Consider the following 21,685-nt stretch of genomic DNA (forward strand, 5'->3'; position numbering starts at 1 on the left):
GTAAATCTCAAAACGTTGCATATTATGTGACGATACAGCCTCCTTAAAGCTATGGAGCTGGAGCACAGAGGAGAGGTTGCAAGGAGAAAGGGAGCGAGGAGGGGCATCAAGTGCCATGTGTCCTTGTGGTGGAACACTTCTGTCTCACTGGTGCTCCTGTCTTGTTTCTCTCTACAATGTGGCGGAATTGCACAGAAGTAAATACACACAATTAAGTGCATGTCAACTTGGTGGGGGCTGAATGATATTGCTGGATTGTAGCAACGTTGATCTCCTGGTTGTGATATTATACTAAAGTTATGTAAGATGTCACCACTGGGAAAATCCAGGTGTGCACAGAATCCCTCTGGGCTATGTGTGTGTGTGTCTGTGTACGTGTGTGTGTGTGTGTGTGATAGCTGCCTGTGATCTGAAAGTGTCTAAAAATTAGAAGCAGAATATATGTTATCTCCATTCCTCATACATTAAACCCCAAACCAAAAACTGAGACAAATTGGTGTGGGTCTGTTTCTGGGGTGTCTGTGTTTTATCGAGCGGGGTATGTCCCCCACCACCGCTGGCCTGTTGTCTTGATTACCGCAGCCCTGCAGTAAGCCCTGGCATCCACAGTACAGTGTGGCCCTTCCCGCTTTATTAAGAATCGTTTTAGTTATTCTTGTCCTTTGTCTTTCCATATAAATTGTATAATAAGCTTATCTTTGTCTACAAAGTTTTAGGGGAGTTTGATAAAAATTGTTTTGAACTTACAGATCAATTTGGGGGAGAATTAACATCTTTACAGTGTTGCCTCTTTAAATTCATGACCCAGTATCTCTCTCCATGTGATCATTTCTTTCTGGATTACCTTCTTCTAGCTATGTTTTGTTGTCCGCACACCAGTCCTGTGCATGCATTGTTTGGCTTATACCTACGTATTTCCATTTTTATGCAATTGTAAATGGAAATGCCTTTTTGTTTATTTTTTTTTTACCGCTTTGATCATATTTTTATTGAAAACTGACAATCAAACAATTAATAATTCATTATACTGCATGTTGAGGAGATGAACTTTCCTAGCATAACAAATTCTTCATATACGTTATAAGCATATGTGTGTGCACACACACACGTACATGTTAAAATAACCTCAACTTCCAGAATCTTAAGGGGAGACATTTTGGACAATTGAAATTTTCACAATAGCTATTACTTTACACCCATAAAGACCAACAATATATTTCTTTTGATAGATGTCATAATATTTAATGATGTAAATAATATGATATAATATGTAAAGATGTAATTTCCTTCATTCTTACAAGAAGCTACTAAATGTGTCAATATTTATATCCAGTGATTCCCTCAGGACCTTCCTAGGGCCATATGACTTTTTTTCACCTCAATGAATGCTGTTGTGCTTTTATTTATTTATTTATTTTTTTTTGCTCCGTTCTCTGGATTTACGGAAATGCCTTTTTAAGTGGTTTTCACATGTGCGCTGCTAGCATAGAGTTGAGTTTTGTGTGTTGACTTTGTACCCTGTAAATTTGCTGAACTCACTTAGTTCTAGACATTTTTAAAGTATAGATTCCTTGGGATTTTCTAAATAAAATGTTATGTGTAAATAGGGATGGTTTTATCTCTTCCCTTCCGACTAGTATGCCTTGTATTTCCTGGGTTCAGCTACCTGCCCGTGTATGCCGAGGTGCAGCAGCCCTATGTGTACCTGCAGAGCAGCCAGGTGGAGGTCAGCCAGCTCTACCTGGGTGTGCCCACAAAAACAGCTGTCACCCTCATCAATGGCACACTTCTGCCCACCCACTTCCACTGGGGCAAGGTGAGAGAACCCTCCACACCAGAGGCTGTGTCGCTGGGGGACATTGCTCCCAAGGGGCCCCTAAAACAGATGCTTGGTGTGCCTCCCATGCCTGTCCCTCAGTCCACAGGCAAAGCTGGACTTCTCCAAAGGAAAGCGCTTCTGGTCTGGTTTTTCCTTGCTCTGCCTCAGGGTCTGGTTTCCTGTGCAAGGAGTTTCTGGGTCACGCAGCTAGACCTTGGAGCTGGCATTGTCCATGACTGTCCACACGGCTGCTGGAGCCCAGCTCTGGCACTTCGGAACTGACCATGACCCTGGCTGTGTGTCCCATGGGGGATGGGGCCACATTTTGTGCATCAGAGGCTGCTGCCCTCTGCTCCCCCTCCATTGGCCCCTCAGAGGCACCCCCCTTAGGTGTGAGGTCTATCTGGAGAAAAGAGAAGGGAACCTCCAGTGGGCCACGCAACAGTGCTGGGCAGTCAGTGCTGGTCACTCTGTGTTGTGTCTGCCAGCTCCTGGGACATCAAGCAAGCTTGTGCACAGCAAGAATCTCCCCCAGACAAGGCACACTGGGCCCCAGCGAGGTGCGCCACCTCCACCTGGAGTTGACTGCTCACACCATGGTGAGTAAGGCGGGCTGGGCCCGACGGGGACGGCACTGTCTTCGCCTGCGCAGGCAGGGAGGGCCGCCTCAGATCCTCCTGGTCTTCGTGGTTGGGAAGAGACTTTTTCTTTTGGCTCTGGCTTCCCCATTCCTGTGGGAAACAAGGAGCAGCCCTGGATGTGCCCCGAAATCCATCAGCCATCGCTTACCTTTGGCCCCAGCGTCAGCCTCCACAGGCCAATCTTGGTGGCCACAGGAGGGTCCAGCTTTGCAGTTTGCCCAGACATCCAGAGCAGATGCCCAGTTCCTCCCAACTTTTCCTGGGCTTCACCCACAGGAAGACCTTCAGGACAGAACAGGCTCGGTACTGTAAGGTCACTGGCTATCTGTGTGTGGTTCTTGTGGGAAAGGAACCTCTTTCTTGCAGATGCAGGGCCCACCTGGAGAGAGCGGCTTTCTCACACAGCTGGGCCTGAGTTCTAGAGGGACAGACAGTGGGCCCAGGCCTGCCACGGAGCACCTCAGGAAGGGTTTGATTTCTGTGGTAGCAACTTCATCAGAATAAGTGCAGCTTCTCCGGAGGTCCATTTTGAGGGGGTCTCCCTTCATATAGGCATGCCCCAATATTTGAGGCATATGCATAGCCAGGAGCTCTGCAGAAGGGGCAGGGTCTCCTGGGGGCAGGGTGGGGGCCAATGGGCTGGGCCTGTGGGTGGTGGTTCACTGGAGGGGTTCACTTGGATGCCCTTCCACAGGGATGAACCTGATAGCAGTAAAGGCCTTCATTTTGAGTTCCCCAAACGACTGCTTATGCCTTGGAAGACCATCTGGGCCCATCTTCTGAGGCCCAGCCCTGGGAGTTACCTGTAGTGATGTACCCTGGACGGGCTGTCTTGTAGGAAGAGCTGACTGATCTGGCCCTGCCTTGTTATGTGTCTGGCATGAAGAAGCCTCTGGTGCTGGGAATTTCTGGGAAACCTCAGGGACTGCAAGTGGCCATCACCGTATCTCCGGTGGACTCTGAGGGCAGGTGAGCCCAGAGTTGGGGCCAGCCCTGAGGTGACCACACAGGGGACTGGCATGGGCACTGTGGTACCAATCTACTCTGCCAATTCCTACAGCCAGGAGAAGGCAACAGTGTCATTGTGGCCACTCACCATCTCTGTGGAGCCCATTCCGGGCTCTGTGTGGTCTTTGCCCACGCACTTGAGGGTGTGGTGTCCAGGCAGGGAGGAGACACCTTGGGCCTTTCCACAGGAGGCCCAGCAAGTGGGAGACAGACCTGTCTGTCCTGAGACAGGGAGAATTTGTGGGGAGTTTGAAACTTCTTGGCATTGTGAGCAGACAGTAAAGGGGTTTTATGGGGTTGCCACTGAGCGAAGTGGGAGTCCAAAGGTAAAACCTGGTTTCTGGGCAACTCTTGCACCCCCACCCAGGGTGGCTGGCCAGGGGTAGCATATAACCTTGTGCCCATCGCATGGGCAGTGTTCCCATCGCCGAGCTGTGGCCAGGTCACCCCGAGGAGCGCCGCCTGGACTTTGGCTCAGCAGTGCCACTGAGGACCCATGTGACTCGCCAGCTCATCCTGACCAATTACTCCCCAATACAGACCCCCTTCACCCTCAAGTTTGAGTTCTTTGGGAGTCCTCAAGACAACTTAAGTCAGAAGCCCAGCCTGTAAGTCTGGTTTCTTTCAGAGGGTGTTCTGGAGAGCCTGGGGCAGGTGGGGTCTGCCCCGTCGGGCCTTAGGTGTGCAGAGGCTGGTTGCTGCGAGGGGCGGGAGCAGGTGTTTTCACAGCTAGACAATGGCTTCTGCTGCCCACCTCCCGGGCTCTGAGAGGACCTGAGGGAGAGGCCCGGCCTGTGAGGTGCGGGGCTTCTGCCAGACCAGGCAGCGTTCAGCCTGTGACCGGGGAGAAGATGCTGCCGCCAGAGGGAACTGTGTGGGCAGAGGTGACCGTGTGAGAGCCCGTGGGGGTGCGGGTCAGGAGGGAAGAGCGCCCCTGTGGACACCCAGTAGACAGCACAGAACAGCAAAGCTGCTCTGGCCAAGGGCAGAGGCAAAACCGAGCGTCACACACGTACACCTCCGTGGCGCACACGCTGGGTTCCAGATTTAGCGAGCGCTTGGCCGGAGACCCGCGGGGAGCTCCTCAGGCCTTCTGCGAAGCTGTAACTTGAAGTCAGCCGGGGCGAAAGTAGTTACGCCACAGAAATTGGCAGCTTCCCAGCGCCCCGCCGCAAACACCTCGTCGCCTGATCTCCTCAGGCAGGGAAGCCAACTTGGAAACTACACCCCGGGTTGCCGGGGAGCCATTTCTAAACCATTAACTTTCCATTCCAGAAAAGCTCGTGTGCACCTGAAACTGGCCAGATGTCAGGGTCTCCTGCTGAAGGCTGAGCAAGAGACAGCAGGGAGGAGCCTGGGGTTGCGTTCAGGGGTCCCCAGGGCAGAGAGCCCGTGGAGCAAGCCCTCCTGAGTTTCTTAGACAGCCATGCCTGTGGCCGGCCGGGGGCCTGCCGCTGGGGTGCTTTGGGTGCCAGGGTGCGGTGGGAGCAAAGGGTGGAGGAGGGAGTGAAGAAGACACCAGGCCAGCTCGCCCCAGGCAGGAGCAGGCAGGGCCACCTCCCTCAGCTGGGCCCCTGGTATGTTGCTGGTGGCGCAGGTCTGGGGAAGGAGCCGCATGGCTTGATGCTGTTTCTGTGTCCTGTCTCACACAGCCCCGACTTGCACCCCACCCTGCTGAAGACAGCGCGCATGCGAGAGCTCTTGGCCAAGCGGGAGCAGCAGGGTAAGAGCCCGCCGTGTGGGACGGGGTTGTGCGTGTCCTGCTGAGAAGGGAGGCCAGATGCTGCCAGGGAGGTGCCAGGACCAGAGACCCCCTCTCGGTGTGTGTGCTGGCGGGTCCTGCGGTGGCTGAGGCGCCGCATCTGACAATAGGCCCTCTCCTTGCCAGGGCGTGAGGCTCCTGCACAGGGCCTGGACTGAGTTGGGAGGGATGTTGGCTCAGAAGGCGGGGGGGCGGCACCTGGCACCCCGAGGTGGGCTCACAGGAGAGTCTGTTTTGCTGGACCAAGGGGAGGTTGTGGGTTGGGAGTGGCTTTACTAACATCTGAGGGTTTGAACCTCATTCCCAATGAGAGTCTGGGGTCCTCACTCTCTATGCCTGGTTCTCCCCCAGTTTTGATGGAAAGCGTGTTGTCTCACGGGAAGGGAGCGGCCTTCTTCCCCAAGGTTCCCCAGGGCATGCTGGGGGGCCACCAGCAGCTCAGCATCGACCTCACAGGCTGTGCCAACATGTGGGGTGAATACTGGGACAACCTCATCTGCACGGTAAGGCCATACAGGTGGGTAGTGGTCTGGGGGTGGCGGGAAGCTGACCCCAGCCCGTGCCCCCAGGCTCACTCTCCTCCAGCACCTCCTCAGCCTCTCAAATCTCACCAGGTTGAAAGGTGATGCCCCTGAACTGGGGGTGTCTGGGGCAAGCATCAGACATTAGTGAGTCCAGGCCAAGCTGGGACCCAGCATCGGAGACTCTGGGCCGACTAGAGAGGGAAGGCCTCACGCACAGGGAGTGGGAGTCAGGGAACATGGCGCCAGCCAGCGACGAGAGCGACAGGGGATCTGGCATGTGTTCCCAGGTGGGAGACCTGCCACCGACAGTGATCCCGGTGCACATGGCAGTGGTGGGCTGCCCCATCAGCTCCCAGAGGACCACCTACCACATGGCTGGCCAGTGCCAGAAGGAACCCATCGTCAGGTGCTCCTCCCCCTCTGCTCTTGGACACCTGGCCTGCACCTAGCCCAGCTGGCCCAGGGCCTCTGGGTGCCACCCAGCAGGAGAGCTTGGGACAGGGCTGCCTTGAAGGAGAGAGGCCTCAGGGGACATGGCTGCCACCTCCATCACCAGGAGGGCTTTGGCGGGGCGGGTGCAGTGAGTAGTCAAGTGTGGCCCAAGGACAGTGCCAGTCCCGGTGCACCTCATGCCAGCTGAGCTGGGGTCTGCATGGCTGGTGCAGTTGGGAGAAGTAACAGGGTAGCTGAGCGGCGCTGGTCACAGACCCCACGCACAGCTGGGATCGGAGGGACTCTGATGACAGGCCACTGTGGGGCCCCTCCTGCTTGGGTTCTGCCCCCCCTCCTCTCTGAAGTCACCCCACGTGCGAGATGTGTGCGGATAGCGGCCTCATGGGACCTGGTCTCTGCCTCCAGGTTCAGCACCCAGGTCTCTGGAGGAGACACAATCACCCGAGCCCTTCGCCTGAATAACTCCAGCCCATGTGGTGAGACACGATACAGATAACCGGGTTCTCACGAGGCTGTGTCTTGGGGTTCAGGCTAGGGGAAGGTTGAGTCCAGGTGGTTACTGGGTGAGGGCCCCGAGGGCCAAGATGGGCAGTGACCACTCCAGGCTTGGCAGCGTCCCTCCATCCTTGAGGACAGGACCGGCCCTGCCAAACCCCAGGTCTCCCAGTGTCTGTGGGGCCACTGCCCTGCTCTCATCAGGGACAGGCACTTGGGGGGCACAGCTTTTCTCACTGCTTCAGCCAGTTACGTCCAGGTGCTGGGCAAGGAGCTGGGGACACAGAGGGGACAGGACAGTGGAGTCTGCCATCCTGGTGGGCAGGACGGATATGGTCAGGCACATGTGCTGACGGCATGGGCTGCTTTGTGGGGTCCAAGCTTCCCCTGCCCGGGGGTGTTCAGGATGAGGCCAGGAGGAAGGGTGCACCAGCGTGGCCCGGGGAGTATTCGGGGTTGGCGTGCTGACCGCAGGAAGAACTATGGCAGCTCCCAACCAGCCTGGCCATGCTGCAGCGGCGCCGGGAGGACATGTGGCGTCCCGGGGCCCGGCCACCTCGGGCCTGCTGCCCGCCTCTGGGACAGGGCCTGGGCACTGTGGGCGTTCACTCCTTGGGTCAGGAGAGAACCACACTCCATGCCCTTGCTTAGCTTCGTCTCCCAGGGAACAGGCCCAGTTCAGGTAGGGGCTAGATGTACGGGTGTGGCAAGCGGCTCAGAAAGTGAGGGGCCTTCTCCAGGGGACCCAGAGAGTCAGCTCCATTCATCCTGGGTTAGGCTTTGCCAGGTGGGTATGATGGGGGCAAAAGGAGTTGCAGGTCTCCCTGAGGCTAGCCCGGCTGGGCAAGCAGTGAGGGCAGGCCGGGGCTGGTGGACGGAGGGGGAAGCCGGGGGGCCCAGCGGTGAGCGTGCCCAGAGTGGCCAGCGAATGGGAGAGAGGAGCGGCGTGGGGAGCGCAGACCGCCCGGACCCGTGCGTGTGGACACGGAGACCCGGCCTCGCGGTCCTGAGAGCGGGGGGCTGACAGCGCCACATGGCACCGCCCGTGGACCCTTTTTTCAAGAACAAGAATTGCCTGCAAGCCAGCAAGGCTCCGCTCGCCCGCGGCGCAGGGCCAGGGCCTCAGAGGAGCCGCGGGGCCGGGCCGTCTGCTGGACTTAGGCCTCTCCCCGCGCCCGCAGACATCCGCCTGGACTGGCAGACGTACGCGCCGGAGGACGCGGCGGACCGGCTGGTGGAGCTGCTGGTGTTCTCCGGTCCGCCTTTCCCGCGGCTGGGCCAGGCCGGGAGCGAGCTCGCGTGCCCCAAGACCCCCGAGAGCGGCAGCCTCCTGGGGTCCTCAAGTCTCTCCAGCGTGTCGGAACTCAGCCAGGGCACCCCCGTGTCGGTGAGCAGGTGGCGGGGCGGAGGGGTCCGTGGCCTGGAGCCGGGCGAGCCTCAGCATCTCTGCGGGCAGGCCGAGGACAGCGCCAGCGCCGGGGAGGGCGCCGCGCCGATGATCTCGGTCGTCCTGCGGGCGCACGACGGGGTGCTCTCAGACCACCCCTACAGCGTCAGCCCCAAGCAGGTGGTGAGTTGGGGCAGGCGGGGTGCTGCCTCCCCGAGCCCCCAGAGGCCGGCCGTGGGCACGGGGCGGTGCTAAAGCCGCGGGTCTGTGCCAGGTGGTCCCCGCGGGGGGCAGCAGCACCATCTTCGTCTCCTTCACACCCCCGGCGCTCGGCCCCGAGGACCCGCACAAGGTGGAGTGCGCTGGCTACGCCCTGGGCTTCCTGAGTTTGGACGACGAGGTGAGCCCACCTAGCGGGGTGGGGGGTGGAGGGGGGCGGGCCACAGCCCCGGCCGGGCACAGGGGGCACAGGTGGCACGCTGCCTGCGCAGCCCGGGCCCGGCGGTGATCGGGCTTGCTCCGGGAAGGTGGAGAGGGAGCTGCCGGGGAGGAGGCGGCGTCTGCAGGACTTCGCCGTGGAACCCCTGAGGCTGGACCTGCACAGCTGCGTGAGGCCCACACAGTGAGTCGGGCGGCTGCCGGCCCCTGCAGCCCCCAGGGCAAGCACCCCGACGGGGACGGGTGGGGACGGACAGGCTTCTGGGCATGGGAGGAAAAAGCAGCAAGAGAACCCAGGGGCCAGCAGGCCCGGCCAGTGAGCAGAGGGAGGGTGACCAGGACGCCCCAAAGCCCCCCTGCTCTAGCGGAACCCGTCCTTCGCAGGCTGAGCGTGGAACTAGACTACGGCGGCGGCGTGGGGTTCCGGCACCAGGCCAGCGAGCTCATCCCCGAGCAGCCCTGCTCCGGGGTGAGTGTGCTGCCCATTTACCCGAACCTCAAGTGTCCCTGTGGGCGCCCGCAGGACACAGGTCTTAAAGTCTGAGTCCCCACCCCAGCACCCCCATCTGCGCCGTGGACTACAGGAAATGGGAGAGGCGGCTCCAGCGCCCCCACCTCTGTGGCCACCAGGTGCTGAGTGAACTGGTGACCACCCACCACCTGAAGCTCACCAACACCACGGACATCCCGCACTACTTCCGGCTCCGGGTCGCCAAGCCGTTCTCCGTGTCTCAAGACGGGGCCGGCCTCAGGAGCAGAAACCCCGGCCCCAGCCGGCAGCTGGTGCTTCGCCCACAGGAGAACATGCTGGTCAGTGGCCTGCAGCTGGGCGTGCCCTCCTGTTCCCCCCTCCGGACCTCGGTGCCCTTGCTGGGGGCGTGGGGGGAAGGAGGACAGAGCTCAGGGGATTGGGGGTGGGGGTGGGGAGCTGCCTGCCTTCAACCTCAGGTGATGCCCCGTCCACGTCTCAGGTGAACGTGTCCTTCTCCCTCTCCCTGGAGCTGCTCTCCTATCAGAAGCTCCCCGCTGACCAGATGCTGCCCGGCGTGGACATTCAGCAGAGCGCCAGCGGGGAGAAAGAGATGGTGTTTACGCAGGCTCTGCTGCTGGAGTACAGCAACCAGACCACACAGGTGAGCCCCTGGCCTGTCTCATGAGGTGGGGAGGGGGAACTGGGCAGGACTCTCAGGACAGGAGGCTCAGAAATCAGAGGAAGCCTGACCCGAGGGCCCAGTCTGCCCTGAAAGAGGCCTGGCCCACGGAGAAACGGTTGTTCATCTCCCCTGTCTTGGGAGCTCAGAGCCCTGTAAGAGACTGTAGGGCGGGAAATCAGGGAAGGCTTCATGGAAGAGAGGGCAGGTGAAGCCTCCACACTGAAAGATGGCACAAAGGAATGGCCTGAGGGGTGAGGACCATGGATGGGGCCTAGTTGTGTGGGCTGTGACAGGTCACCAGGCCATGGTGTGGAGAGGCCAGAGGAGATAGCCCAGAGCTTAAGAGGTGCAGAGGACTAGGCCTCATGGCGGGAGACTGGGGGGGAGGGGGGCGGCGGCATAAGGGGGCGGCCTGATCAGGGAGCAGAAGTCAGAGCTTGAGCGGGTGGCAGGGGGAGCAGATGGGACCCTCTTGCCATTCCCTGCACAGAATCCCAGCAGCAGCCTCTGATTTAGCTGCTGGTGCTCAGAAGCTTCAGTACTTGCTGGTGACCCCGTGTCTGACACCCAGCTCGGAGGCCGGTGCAGTGGGTGGGCACACCTGCCAGCTTCAAGTCTGTCCCACTAGGTGGTGCCCCTGCGAGCCATTGTGGCCGTGCCTGAGCTGCAGCTCTCCACCAGCTGGCTGGACTTCGGGACCTGCTTTGTGAACCAGAGGCGGGTCCGGGAAGTCTACCTGATGAACCTGAGCCGCTGCCGGAGCTACTGGGCTGTGCTGATGGGTAGGTCGTGCCCTCCTGCCCGTGCCCTGCAGGCTGGCTGCCCTTGGACAGTCCTGTGGAGATTCCCAGGTGATCCCAGGGTAGCGCACCCGAGATGCCGGTGGTGGGGGAGCCTCGGGCGGCACCTCGAGCCGCCTGCCCTCGTGTGTGCTCCTTTCCCCTTGGGGCAGGCCAGCCGGACAAGGACCCTATGGCTTTCAGCGTCTCCCCAAGAAGTGGGCAGCTGGAGGCGCGACCAGTTAATGCACCCCCAACCTCCATCACCCTGCAGATCTTCTTTACTGCCAGGTATGGCCCTCCCCAACCACACCGGCAGCGTCCATGGGCCTGCAGCCCCCTCACCCGAGCCCCCCGCTCCCCACAGGAGCAGTCAGCTGTACGAGTCCACGCTGGCGGTGGAAGGTGCGCTTGGCGAGAAGGTCTGCACCCTGCGACTGAGGGGCCAGGGCTCTCACGACGAGAGATATGTGTCCCCCCTCCAGCTCTAAGGCTCTGCCCTCAGCCACCTGGCTTCGGAAATAAAGAGGGTCCGGCGCTAAGAACAGGTTTGCTGGGCAGGGGCACGGCCAGGGGAATCTTGGCGGCGCCCCCACCCCGGGAAGACCGCGGCAATCAGGAACCACTGCTCGGCCTGGCGGCCCTCGGAAAGGAGCACGCGCACCCCGCGGTGGGAACTCATTTACTGCTGCACCTGCGGCGCCCTCAGCCGCGAGCCCCTCCCCCGGGATGACAGGGCGGCCTTGAGACCCGGGTGGTCCGGGACGACTCTGGCCCCCCCGGGCCGTCATCAGTGTCCACATTTCCCAAACGAGGTGACGTGCCTTCATTTGCCTGTTGCTACCACCACCACCAGCGCCGAGCCTTCCCACGCGGCCCCACTTTTGTAGTGTCGCTTCCTCGCTGACAGCATCTCTAGCCTGGGGCCTCACTCAGTTCCCGGGGTACTCAAAAACAGCAGCGGCTCCCATGCCTGTCCCGATGCACATGGACACCACTCCGTATGCCCTGTGAGAGCAAAAGTGCGTGGGGTAAGAACACAAAGGGCAGAAGCCCAGCCTCCAAGCGTCCCCAAACCAGCCTGAGCAGCGTGGACCCAGCTTTCCTGGGCACAGTGGTTGGCGTGCAGTTTGGCACACATACATGGTGGCAGATGCCTGCGGCAGGCCAGGGTCCCCTTCTGGGTGTGTCTGCACAAACACGTGCCCCGCTCAGGCATTCCCCAGGACAGGGCAGCCTTACCTCTTCCCGCGGCGTTTCAGCTCGTTGAGCAGCGTGACCACCTGTCGAGCCCCGGTGCAGCCCAGTGGATGACCCAAGGCCACTGCACCCCCCAGAGGGTTCACCTTCTCAGGGGGGAGTCCTAGCTTCTCCACACAGTAGACAGCCTGGAAGGAGGCAGAGCATCAGCTGGAGCCCCTGGGCCACATGCCCACTGCCTCCTGCTAGGCTGCCCAGGGCCCAGGCAATGTGGAGAAAAAGGCTCACCTGGCTCGCAAAAGCCTCATTGATCTCAAAGATGTCCACGTCATCTATGGTCAGCCCTGCAGGGAAGGGGGAAAGACTGAGCCGACCCAGTGGCCACCTAGCAGGACTCTCAGGCTGCCGCAGGCCCTGCCCATCCATGGACTGTCTAGAGGACATCTCTGCTCCAGATGGGTGACCAAAGCTGTGGGGTCAGGAAGGGCTGTGGTGGGGGTGCTAGCTGACCTTCATCTCAGCACACACAAGATCATTCTTGACACCTGCCCCAAACCCCGTCTGGAGACAGCGTAAGAGGACCCATGTGATCTGGTTAGGAAGGAGCCACCTTACCTGCTTTTTGTAAAGCTACAGGGATGGCACAGGCAGGTCCAATGCCCATGACATCAGGCGGAACTCCAACCACGGCATAGGCTCTCAAGACCCCCAGGATGGGAAGGCCCAATTCTTCTGCCTTGGACCGCCGGGCCAGTAGGATGGCAGCTGCACCATCACTCACTTGGCTTGAGTTTCCTAGAGGCAAATCAGGTGGGGGAAGGAGGCCTCAGGGCAGGACTGATGAGGCCCAGCCCTTCCCTGTCCACCCTGCTGAGAGGCCTGGTCTGCTCCCTGTTCCCAGAGGAGAATACTCCCAGGGCTGCCACCCTACCTCCCCCAGCTCAGTCTCACCAGCCGTGGTCGAGCCACCCGCCTTGAAGGCAGGCTTCAGCTTGGCCAGGCCCTCCATGGTAGTGTTGGGGCGAATCCCCTCATCCTGGGACACAGTGATCCTCTTCTCAGTGCCCTTGTCGTCATGGACTGTGGTAGTCACAGGCACAATCTCTGCGTGGAAACAGCCCTGGCGCTGTGCTCTGGCTGCCCTGTCAGCAAAAGGAGAATCCAGTTTAGACTCTCGAGTCCTTCCCTGCCTGGGCAGACAGGCAAGCTTGGGCTGCGAAATGCAGGGGTAATGCAGCTCCCTGGGGGAGCTCTGAGGGTGTGGGCTCCTTACTACTTCCATCACTCCGGGGGGTGGCAGGCCTAAAGCCTACTGGCCCTCTTCACCAGCTGCCTCAGATATTTAGGCCCTGGCCAACCCTGAAGGGGAAGAGGTTTGGAGCTGGTGGCTCCTCTGAGCCCTTCCCCCGAGAGAGACTAGGCCTGCTCTGTTCTTTGTACTAAACCGAGGCCGAAGCCCCAGGAGAACTATGCTGGGTTCTACCAGATTTTCTGTTCATTTCAATGGCTCAATTTTACCTGTTCCCATTTTCACTAAGATTCACCAAATAGTTCATAAACGACTTAAACAGCTTAAAAGCACAAAACACTTTAGGGTGATCTTTGCTGTCATACAGATTTAGGTACCTAGGGGCAGGCCAACAGGGAGGAATCCACAGCTTTCACCAGTTCTCAGATGGTCACTCGACCCAAGGGGCTGACAACCCCTGCCTCAGAAGTCCACTCGGCCCAGACCCCCTCCCTTACTTTGCTGTCTCTCTCTGGGCAGCTGACACTTGTCAGTTTCAGCCTGCGCTTGCCCAGACGCCCGAGCCTCTGGAATTTTTCGTGGCTGACATCCTTGATTTACTATCCCAGATCCTGGAGTCGAAGCCGGGATGCCAGGGTCCCCAGCATCACCGACCCCACATTCTGTGCTATCCAGAGCAGCTGGTGGCTACCATGTCCAGTCAGCAAACCACAGCGAGTTAGAGAAAGGCCTCATTATGCACCCTCAGATTAGATGGGGAAACTAAGGCCCATCTAGAAGACGTTTGGTTTGAACACAGCAGGACATGGGGGGAGTAGCAATACAGCATCCTTGGCCCCTGGCCCCTCTCCCTCCTGGGAGGCATGCAACTTGGAAACTACTGACAGCTAGGGTAGCTTCAAAACTGCTCTCTCCATCCCTTGAAACAACCCCACCCCACTTCTGCTGAGAAAAAAGCACTCACTTTTGCTGGGAAGCCAGCGCAAAGGCATCCTGCTTCTCCCGTGAAATGCCAAAGCGCTCAGCTACATTCTCCGAAGTTATCCTAGAACACAGAGAGCAGATGGGGGTGTGGTCAGTAATCTGTGGCCCTGTGCCAGGCTACAGCTTGTCTATCTCAGCCTGGGGGCAGATCCTGGGAAGCTCATACACCACAGAGACAGGCACAGAAGGCTGCTCTAGCCCAGTTCCTTCTGCACCTCAAGGACGAGTGCTTTAATGAGATGACTCAAGTTCTCTCCGGGACAGGCATACCTAGGTTTTCATGCACTGCAGGTAGTGCCTACCCTCATCCTGGGAACCAGAGTCACAGCCAGGCCTTCCAGCTTTAAAAGCTTCGTGTGGAGATACTGTCACTGGATGTGAAAGCAGCCAAGGCACTGCCCCTCTCCGCCTCAAATCTCGGGGAGCCAGGGCTCCCTGACCACAGACCCTGGGATGGCCCAGAAGCCCAGTGACACTGACTGAAGAGCTAAGATGCTGTGCAAATGCAATGTGCTTTGCCCCTGCAGCTGTCAGGGAGTAGTCGATAATCAATGGCCCTCCCACTTCAACTTTCTGTGCCGCCAAGGCTATGAGGTACAGCTGCCATCATCCTTCCTGTGAAAGAGTCCCTCAGGCGGGTGTGACAGGCATGTTTGGAAACCCAGGAGCACAGAGGACCTGGGGGCCTGAGGAAATAGAAGTGAAAAGCAGCACCAAGTCCCATCCCATGAACCTCGACACAGGAAGCCAAGTCTGAAGGCAGGAGGCCAAGGCTTGGCATTGCCAACCACATGATGATCCAGGTTTTGGGATCCCTGCCTCAGGCCAGGTGGGAAGCTAAGAAGGCACAGGCACACAGCCACCAGTGGGTACTCACCCCATTGGGATCAGGCAATCTCTGGCCTTCTGCTTATCCACCAAGCGAGAAGTAATATTTCCTGGGTTCCCTCTGTCAGCCAGGGACATGGACTCCACCCTGAGGAGGAGGAAGGGGAAAAGGGGATCACTAAGAGGATGCCCCCAATCTGATAAATGCTAGGAAATACCCAGGGAGCCCCCAGGAAATCCAACAGGCTGGCTGGGAGGCCCACACAAAGCATTGGCCAGCAAGGCAGAGTCGGGGGTCCCGCTGAGTCCAATTCTCTACCTCCGCTTGCACCCCCGGATAGCACTGGCACAGTCCACTCTGGGGCAAGGCCTGGCTTCCCCAATATAGCCTGCAGCCAATCTCACACAATAGTCCCACAGGAAGGCGGGCAGTGTTGGCCACAGTGGGGGTGGGGGGTGGAGGGCACACAGGACAAACACAGGCCTTGCCTTCAGCAACCACACATTCAGAGGTGGGAAGAGACAAATATTTTCAAAGTAACCACAAAGCTACAGATCAAAGAGCTACCTGCTCTGCAGGGAGGAGGAAGTGCTAAGAGGAAGGGGTGATCTCAGTTCAATGTGATCACAAAGCTTTGTGGAGGTGGGGAACCACAGCCTCAAGGGATAACAGATAACCCTGACTGACCGCTCTCCATGTGCCCAGCACTATGTGGAACGTTTCCAGGTATCAGAGGTCAATCACATGATGTCCTCCAGCATTAGGTGTTAATTTCACCTCCAACAGGGCTGAAGTGGTTATCCCCACAGTATCAACGAGGACACTGAGGCCCAGGGAGGTTGAGCAACTTGTCCATGATCACTCGTCCAGGATTCAACTTCAGGTAGCCTGGCCCCAGCGCCCACACACAACCAGTATGTCCTGGGCTGTTTCTTCATGATCGAAGCTACGCGGGAGAAGCATAACACCCTATGTAACATGGCCAACCTGCCCGAGGCCTCAGATGCCCTCTAAGAGACCCATAAAGTCTCCAGTCCTTCACCTCAAGGTACTTTCTCCCCCAGTAAGACAGGGGTACATGAAAATCATCAAAGAGCACGCAGGGCAATGGCCCTTGCCCAGTCGAAGTCCTCGCAGTGTGGTCTTTGACTCTATTTACACTTGCAGACACGAAGGTAAACCTAGTACCCGCTGACACAGCCCCGGGGGGGGGGGGGGGCGGCGGTGAGGCTTCCAATCAAATGCTATATAAAGCAGAACTGAAAGGCAGAGCGAGCATGTCCAAACCCTGGGCTGCTCGCCATCCTGATCCTGCCAGCACCCTCCCTCAGCCTGCCCTGCAGAGCCAGATCCCACACCAACCTGGGCTCTTCCCCTCCCTGGAGGCACTGCCCAATACAACTGCTGCAGCCCCACCCCCGCAGCCAACGATGGAGCCACAGCTGACAGAAATCAAACTACCACAGCTCTGACCATGTCCCTCACAACCCCACAGGCAACTGGAAGTTTCCAGCTTAGTACCAGGATGGAGGAGGAGGGGACAAACTGTCTGGTACAATGAAACAACTACATAGGAGCAGCTGTCCTTGGCTTCCAGGAGCCCAAAGTATAATTCAGGAGTCTCAAGAATGAGAATCACAGAAGGGAATCCAAGTGCTGCAGCTCCTCAAAAAGCCCACATTTTCCAGCCTGACAGAGTTCCAAAAAAGGGGGGAAAGCTCCGAGAGTCCAATTCCCTCTCCTGTCAGTGCTGAGAGGTGCGAGCAATTCCTGAGCAGCCTGAGGCTGAGGTGACTTCTAAGCACAGCATCCCACTCCCAGCCAGCAGCTTGAAGGGGCTAAAGGAGAATCTTGAAATCAGGGCCTGAGAATTCAGGGGGTGAAAAATTAGTTTCATTGTTGCAAGTTGGTTAACAAACTCTGGCAGAAAGAAATTCTTACCCACAAGCCATGCCAATGTCATAAGACCCATTTCTGATGCCACCTGCAACAAAAGCATTTCATAAGCATCCTTTGCCAGAGTCCATCTGTTCTGGAAACAGGGGAGCCTCTTCCCCACCTGGTCTCTAGGCAGGACTGGGCCCCAACCTTAGAGATGGAGGAAGCCCCAAGAATGTCCACAAAAGGTGTGGGGCAGCAGCAAGGGGCTGTCCTTTACTCGGGTTAAGAGTCCTCTCAGAAATCCTCACTGCTTGCCCAACAGTCTGTGACTTTGCTGACCCAAACCAATGGAGTCACAACTTACCAGCTATGCTGGCCACTGCCTGCAGCCCCGATGAGCACTGTCTATTGACAGTGGACAAAGGCACGGTCTCTGGGATGTCACTGAAACAGAAGGTGCGATCACAGAGTTAGCCAGGCTCTCAGGGAAGGCAAGCCTGTGCTCCTGGCCAATCTGCTGCCCTCATCAGGGAGGGCAGAGACCAGGGGCCCTGCCCCCACTCCAGATCAGATCTGTAGTGGGTAGACCCCACTTCTGTAGGGGCTTGCCCTTCCATTCTGTGATTCTCCTCTACCAAGGCTGAGCACAGCCCAAAGGCAAGAGGCTAGCTGAGACACAGGCATCCTTCTGTATGCAAATTCAAAAATGAAAACTATACCCGTGTCCCTCCAAGAAACAGGGAGAGCCTGCTGCTGTCACAGAGAACCAGAGCAAATGAAATGTGAAATATGAAGGCCAGAAACCATCCCCATTCCTCAGCCTTACAAGTAACCACATGGTTAGCCCTTGAGGCTCCCCTTTCTTCCTGTAAAGCCCATTCCCTGATGGATACTTTGTGTTCTGACATCACTTGCTCTGGTGGGTTCTCCAGGGCTCTCACACTGGTCCTGAACCATGGAAGCTGGTAGGACTGCCCGTCGAAGGTAACCTGCCCTGGCCAAGTTTACAAAGCCCCAAGGAAATCCAAGACCCATGAGGGGCTGAAAGGACCCTAGTGGTTCAGGTAAACAGCCAGGGTAGAAAAGCCTTGAGCAAGTGCCAGGTCCAGCTCTGCTCGAGACCCTCTGTGTTAGACTCCTAGGCCCATGCAGCCTGGTGAACTCTTCCCAGTTCTCCCAACTCCCTATTATCTAGCTACCTAGTTACCACCTGCAGGGTAAGTGAACTGGTCAGGCTTTTTACGCCAGCAGACTCAGTGACTATCACCTGTGGCCCTGATCATGTTAACTCAGAAGGCGCTTGGGACCGTGGGCGCGGGGCAAGTGTGCCTGACTGTGGACACCTGGAGTACGGGTGTGGGTATGCATTAAGTGTGCACACCTGAGCCTAGAGGTCAGGACTATAAGGGCGGCGTCACTCAGACAGAGGATGGCTACGGGAGAATGAGCTGCGTGACTACAGAGAGGCGAGACCACGAGAGAACGCCAGAGAGAGCCCAGAGGAAAAGTGTAAAGATGGGGGTGGGGGGTGGGAGGAGGTGCGGGGAGGCTCGCTTGCCTGCCTGCCTGCTTCCCAGCCTGACCCCTGCCCGCCCATGCCTGTCTCCTTGAATGCCAGCCTCCCTGCCTGATGTACCTGTGTACCCGGTGCCCTGAGAGAGTATTAAAGCCTGAAAAATCCACTGAGGGCTCTGGCACTCTCCTTTATCTGTCTGCCCTAAATGATAGTGAACCTGCCCTGTGCATGTTGCCACTACACCACCCCTCTACCCAATCCACCATGTTCACTGAATACCTATGCAGGATGAGGCACCAGAGGGGTGTGGACGTGTCTATAACACAGTGCCCTCGAAGACTCCCGACCAACAAAGAGAGAATCGACTAGCAGATAATGAAGTAACAGGGCAGATGGTAAAGCCATATCGAAAGAAGCACGTGGCTAACTCGTGGGAAGGGGGCTGGGAGCTCAGGCCAGAATTCCAAGGGAACAAAGTGACCAGCATAGGGAAGACAGCAGCAGACAGGCTGGCTGAAAGAGGATCAGTTAAAACAAGTGGTTGGCAGCTAAGGCTGAAAGATAAGCCTGGAGTCAGATCGTGGGAGTTCTTCAACTCCAGGCCAAGCAGTCTAAACCTCTCCCAGCCCCGGCAGGTTTTGCTTGTTTTTCTCTTCCTTCGCTGGCTGATGTTCCTATTCTTCTTCAGACAGCTGGGAGTACTAAGCTAAATGGTGACTCGAGCTACACGTGAAAATAAAACAAGCAACTTTCCGCCACCTCAGGACAGCAAGTGATGAAAGGCAAGTTTATTGGGGCCCTTCCTGAGCTACCCCTTGTTTCAGGGTTCTGCCCTGTATCTAAGTCTCTGTTAAGGGGAATGCCAGGAGGTCCAAGCTTGCTTAACTAGTGAAAAAGGTCAAAATCACTCCTTGTTTTGCCAAGCTGGTTGTTTACTTGACTTAAAAGAGTAGAGTCCACACTTGCAAAAGGCAAAGCAACATGCTGACTGGCTAAAAATCAAGACACAGAAAGCTTTTACTTCAGTCCCAAAGGCCCTAGTCTTCCTGGGTTGGGTAACACGCTGTCTCTTCCAAGTAGGGGAAAGGTTAAGTACCACCAGAACAGAGTCTGAGGGCCTGGGTGCAGAGTTGCCTCCCGGTCTGGCATCTAATATGTTCCTCTTCCACCCACAAGCAGATTTCCCTGGGGTCTGAGCCCACTCCAGAGTCAAAATGGAGCTAGAATCAGAAAAGTTTACCTCAGAAACTGGGCAATTCTGGCCATGACTGCCCCGGCCCCCGGCTGAAGTACATTTCCTGTGGACAACAAACCAGTTATCAGTGCCAGGTGGTGGTCTGACACTCAAGAACAGCTGTGAATACTAGACAGGGGGGCATTCCAGATTTTCCTTCACAGAGAAAAGGCTTTACTTAGCAGGCTCACTTAAGGTTCCAGAATTTCAAAGTCCAGAGCAAGGAGAGCCAGTTATATTGCAGTTTGTCCTGGTCATGCACTAGGCATTCTCTGGGAGTCCCAAGCTCCCTCACCCATCACCCTGCTTTTCCACATCAGAATACTCTGGGCATACTGCCTGGCCTTAAAGGGAACATGGAAAAGAATGCAGTGCACAAGTTAAAGTCTGATGAACTGGTCCTGTCAGTTAGGGAAATGAGTTTCTGCAACTGCACACCACCTCCGTGTCTTCTGCCAAGCCCTGCTTGCACTCCCGAGGTGGATCAATGATTTGCAACCTAGGATGGCACTTAGTTAATAACATTAACCACACTTTATTTCCAGGCCAGAGGAGAAGGGGTGGGGTAAAAAGGGTTGGGCTGAATGTCAAGAGATTCCTGACCTCAGTTTCAAGCTCTACTGCAAATTCTCAAGGCATCAATTTCTCCAACCGCATAAGGGCTGGACCAGATGGTTTTTAATGCCCCCTCTGTTCTGTCACGGCACAGAGAGGATGTGAGGGTGGGTAGAAACCCTTATCTCCTAGGATGTCCTCAAACCCCTATGCCAAGAGTCTGCATTAGTGCGTCACTAGAGACCCCCCTGCCTTCTACCAACTTAACAAGCAGAACGTGCGTGGAGGGGACAGCGAGTGCCTGGAAGGGGCGAGGGGAGGCCGATCTAGCTTTAAATTCAGTGGCGTCCAGCCCACCACCATTTCCCTCGGTGAGAACACCAGGTGGGAGAAGTCTGACCAGCGCTTTGGCGGGACGGCTCGGCGAGCAGAACCGAGCGCGGGGCCTGGGGGGTGGCTCACCCACGCAAATATCCCCCAGCTCCTGCGGGCTCAGATGGACATCCCGGAGAACCGCGGTCATGACGGCCGAGAGCAGCTCATCCGGGGTGGTGTCCTACGGGAGGAAGCGCAGCGTGGCGGTCCCCGTCCCGCGGGGCACGGGGTTCCCGAGGGCCCGCGGCCCGGCCCGGAGACCACACGCCCGCCCCGCGCCAAGGAGAAGCAAGCAGCCCCACAGGAGCGCGGCTGCCCGACCGCGTCCCGCCCCGACGCCCAGGCCGAGGGGCCGCACCTTGAAGCCGCCGCGGCCCGCTCGGCCGATGGCCGTGCGCCGTCCGTGCACCACCACCACGTCCGCCGGGGAGCCTCGCGGGGCGCCGCCCCAGCACGGCCTGCCCTGCAGCGCCGGCTCTGGGCCCGGGCCCTGCGGGCCCTTCAGGTGGCCCAGCACCACCTGCAGCCTCCGCATGGCGCCGCTCGGCCCGGGGTCGGCGGAGCACACGGCCGGGAGCGGGGAGCCGACCCCGCGGGCGTAAGGCCGCACCTTCGCACCCGGGCCCTACACGCCACCCACAATCCCGCGAGACTGAGCCGACCGCCTCCAAGAGTCCCGCCCACCTCCAGCCGCAGCCAACCACAGACGAGCCTACATGAAGTCCCGCCCCCTCCTGCGACGGAACCACTAAATCTGGGTCTTTCCACTCAAGGCCACGCCCACCATGGGCGAACGACAGCCAACCAGGAGGCGGACCTTTCTGAAGACCCGCCCAGAAACGAGAGCTCTCCACGTGAGACCCCGCCTACCGCCAAATCCGCGGCGGCGGAACGGCGAGAGCTGCTTCGGCTTCCGCCAGCAGGCGCGCCTCGGCCCGGCCCCCGCGCACGCAGCCCCGCCCGGCCCGCGGCCAAACAGAAGGCGGGGCTGCCAGGAGCCCCGCCCACGGCCGCGGCGCGGGGTCGGAGGAGGCCGGAGCTCTCAATTCCTCCTCCCAGTCCGCCCTGGGATCCCCTGGGTCCCAGCACCCGCGCTCGGGGACCTGAGTAATTCCGAGACACCCCCAGAGGCCGACTCCGACACGCTCGGGAGGCCTTTGGGAAAGAGAGAGAATGTGGGTTCTCGGGGTAGGAGGAGGATGGGTCACACCACGGCGCTGACACGCGACAAGCGCCCCGTCGCACTGCACACGCTTGCTCACCAATCCCACGCTCACCCGGGGGGACCTTACGGTCAGTGCCCACCGCCCCCACCAGGCTGGGGTCTCCACCGAGGCCAGGAGGGACTTGCGTCCAGCGCGCCTGCAGATGCTTCACGCTCAGTAGGCGACCAAGCAAGTAG

At 58.2% G+C, this 21,685-nt stretch overlaps 2 protein-coding genes across 2 annotated transcripts in view; one reads left to right on the plus strand and one right to left on the minus strand.

Moving 5' to 3' along the window:
• The window catches only part of DLEC1 (DLEC1 cilia and flagella associated protein), a 45,934-nt gene extending 34,826 nt beyond the window's left edge, over positions 1–11,108 (plus strand). The window contains exons 20-37 of the mRNA XM_037501558.1: positions 1,663–1,816; positions 2,308–2,418; positions 3,299–3,429; positions 3,885–4,076; positions 5,121–5,191; positions 5,582–5,733; positions 6,042–6,160; positions 6,613–6,683; positions 7,884–8,089; positions 8,159–8,272; positions 8,364–8,489; positions 8,617–8,711; positions 8,912–8,996; positions 9,158–9,337; positions 9,499–9,660; positions 10,310–10,463; positions 10,634–10,751; positions 10,828–11,108. Of these exons, the coding sequence (XP_037357455.1) occupies positions 1,663–1,816; positions 2,308–2,418; positions 3,299–3,429; positions 3,885–4,076; positions 5,121–5,191; positions 5,582–5,733; positions 6,042–6,160; positions 6,613–6,683; positions 7,884–8,089; positions 8,159–8,272; positions 8,364–8,489; positions 8,617–8,711; positions 8,912–8,996; positions 9,158–9,337; positions 9,499–9,660; positions 10,310–10,463; positions 10,634–10,751; positions 10,828–10,951 (2,365 nt within the window). The 3' untranslated portion in view covers positions 10,952–11,108. The remainder of the gene's footprint in view (positions 1–1,662; positions 1,817–2,307; positions 2,419–3,298; positions 3,430–3,884; positions 4,077–5,120; positions 5,192–5,581; positions 5,734–6,041; positions 6,161–6,612; positions 6,684–7,883; positions 8,090–8,158; positions 8,273–8,363; positions 8,490–8,616; positions 8,712–8,911; positions 8,997–9,157; positions 9,338–9,498; positions 9,661–10,309; positions 10,464–10,633; positions 10,752–10,827) is intronic.
• ACAA1 (acetyl-CoA acyltransferase 1) lies at positions 11,096–20,833 on the minus strand. The gene is made up of 12 exons (XM_037526511.2): positions 20,642–20,833; positions 20,371–20,464; positions 19,360–19,417; positions 16,968–17,047; positions 16,664–16,706; positions 14,771–14,869; positions 13,874–13,954; positions 12,612–12,802; positions 12,276–12,455; positions 11,949–12,004; positions 11,703–11,848; positions 11,096–11,468 (listed from the first exon to the last, which is right to left on the minus strand). The coding sequence occupies exons 1-12, from the start codon at positions 20,816–20,818 to the stop codon at positions 11,393–11,395; spliced, it is 1,281 nt and encodes a 426-aa protein (XP_037382408.1). The 5' UTR covers positions 20,819–20,833; the 3' UTR covers positions 11,096–11,392.
• Between the last annotated feature and the right edge of the window lie 852 nt (positions 20,834–21,685).

Source organism: Talpa occidentalis, unplaced genomic scaffold (genome assembly GCF_014898055.3).
Source record: "Talpa occidentalis isolate TD23 unplaced genomic scaffold, MPIMG_talOcc4v2.1 talOcc4.10, whole genome shotgun sequence".
NCBI lineage: Eukaryota > Metazoa > Chordata > Mammalia > Eulipotyphla > Talpidae > Talpa > Talpa occidentalis.

Excerpts from the sequence above, each read along its gene's own strand:
- ACAA1 (XM_037526511.2), bottom strand. The coding sequence starts at position 20,818 with ATGCGGAGGCTGCAGGTGGTGCTGGGCCACCTGAAGGGCCCGCAGGGC. Across the intron at positions 17,048-19,359 it reads AGAATTGCCCAGTTTCTGAG|TGACATCCCAGAGACCGTGC; the intron begins GTAAACTTTTCT and ends CTTCTGTTTCAG. Across the intron at positions 11,849-11,948 it reads ATGAGGCTTTTGCGAGCCAG|GCTGTCTACTGTGTGGAGAA; the intron begins GTGAGCCTTTTT and ends GCCTCCTTCCAG.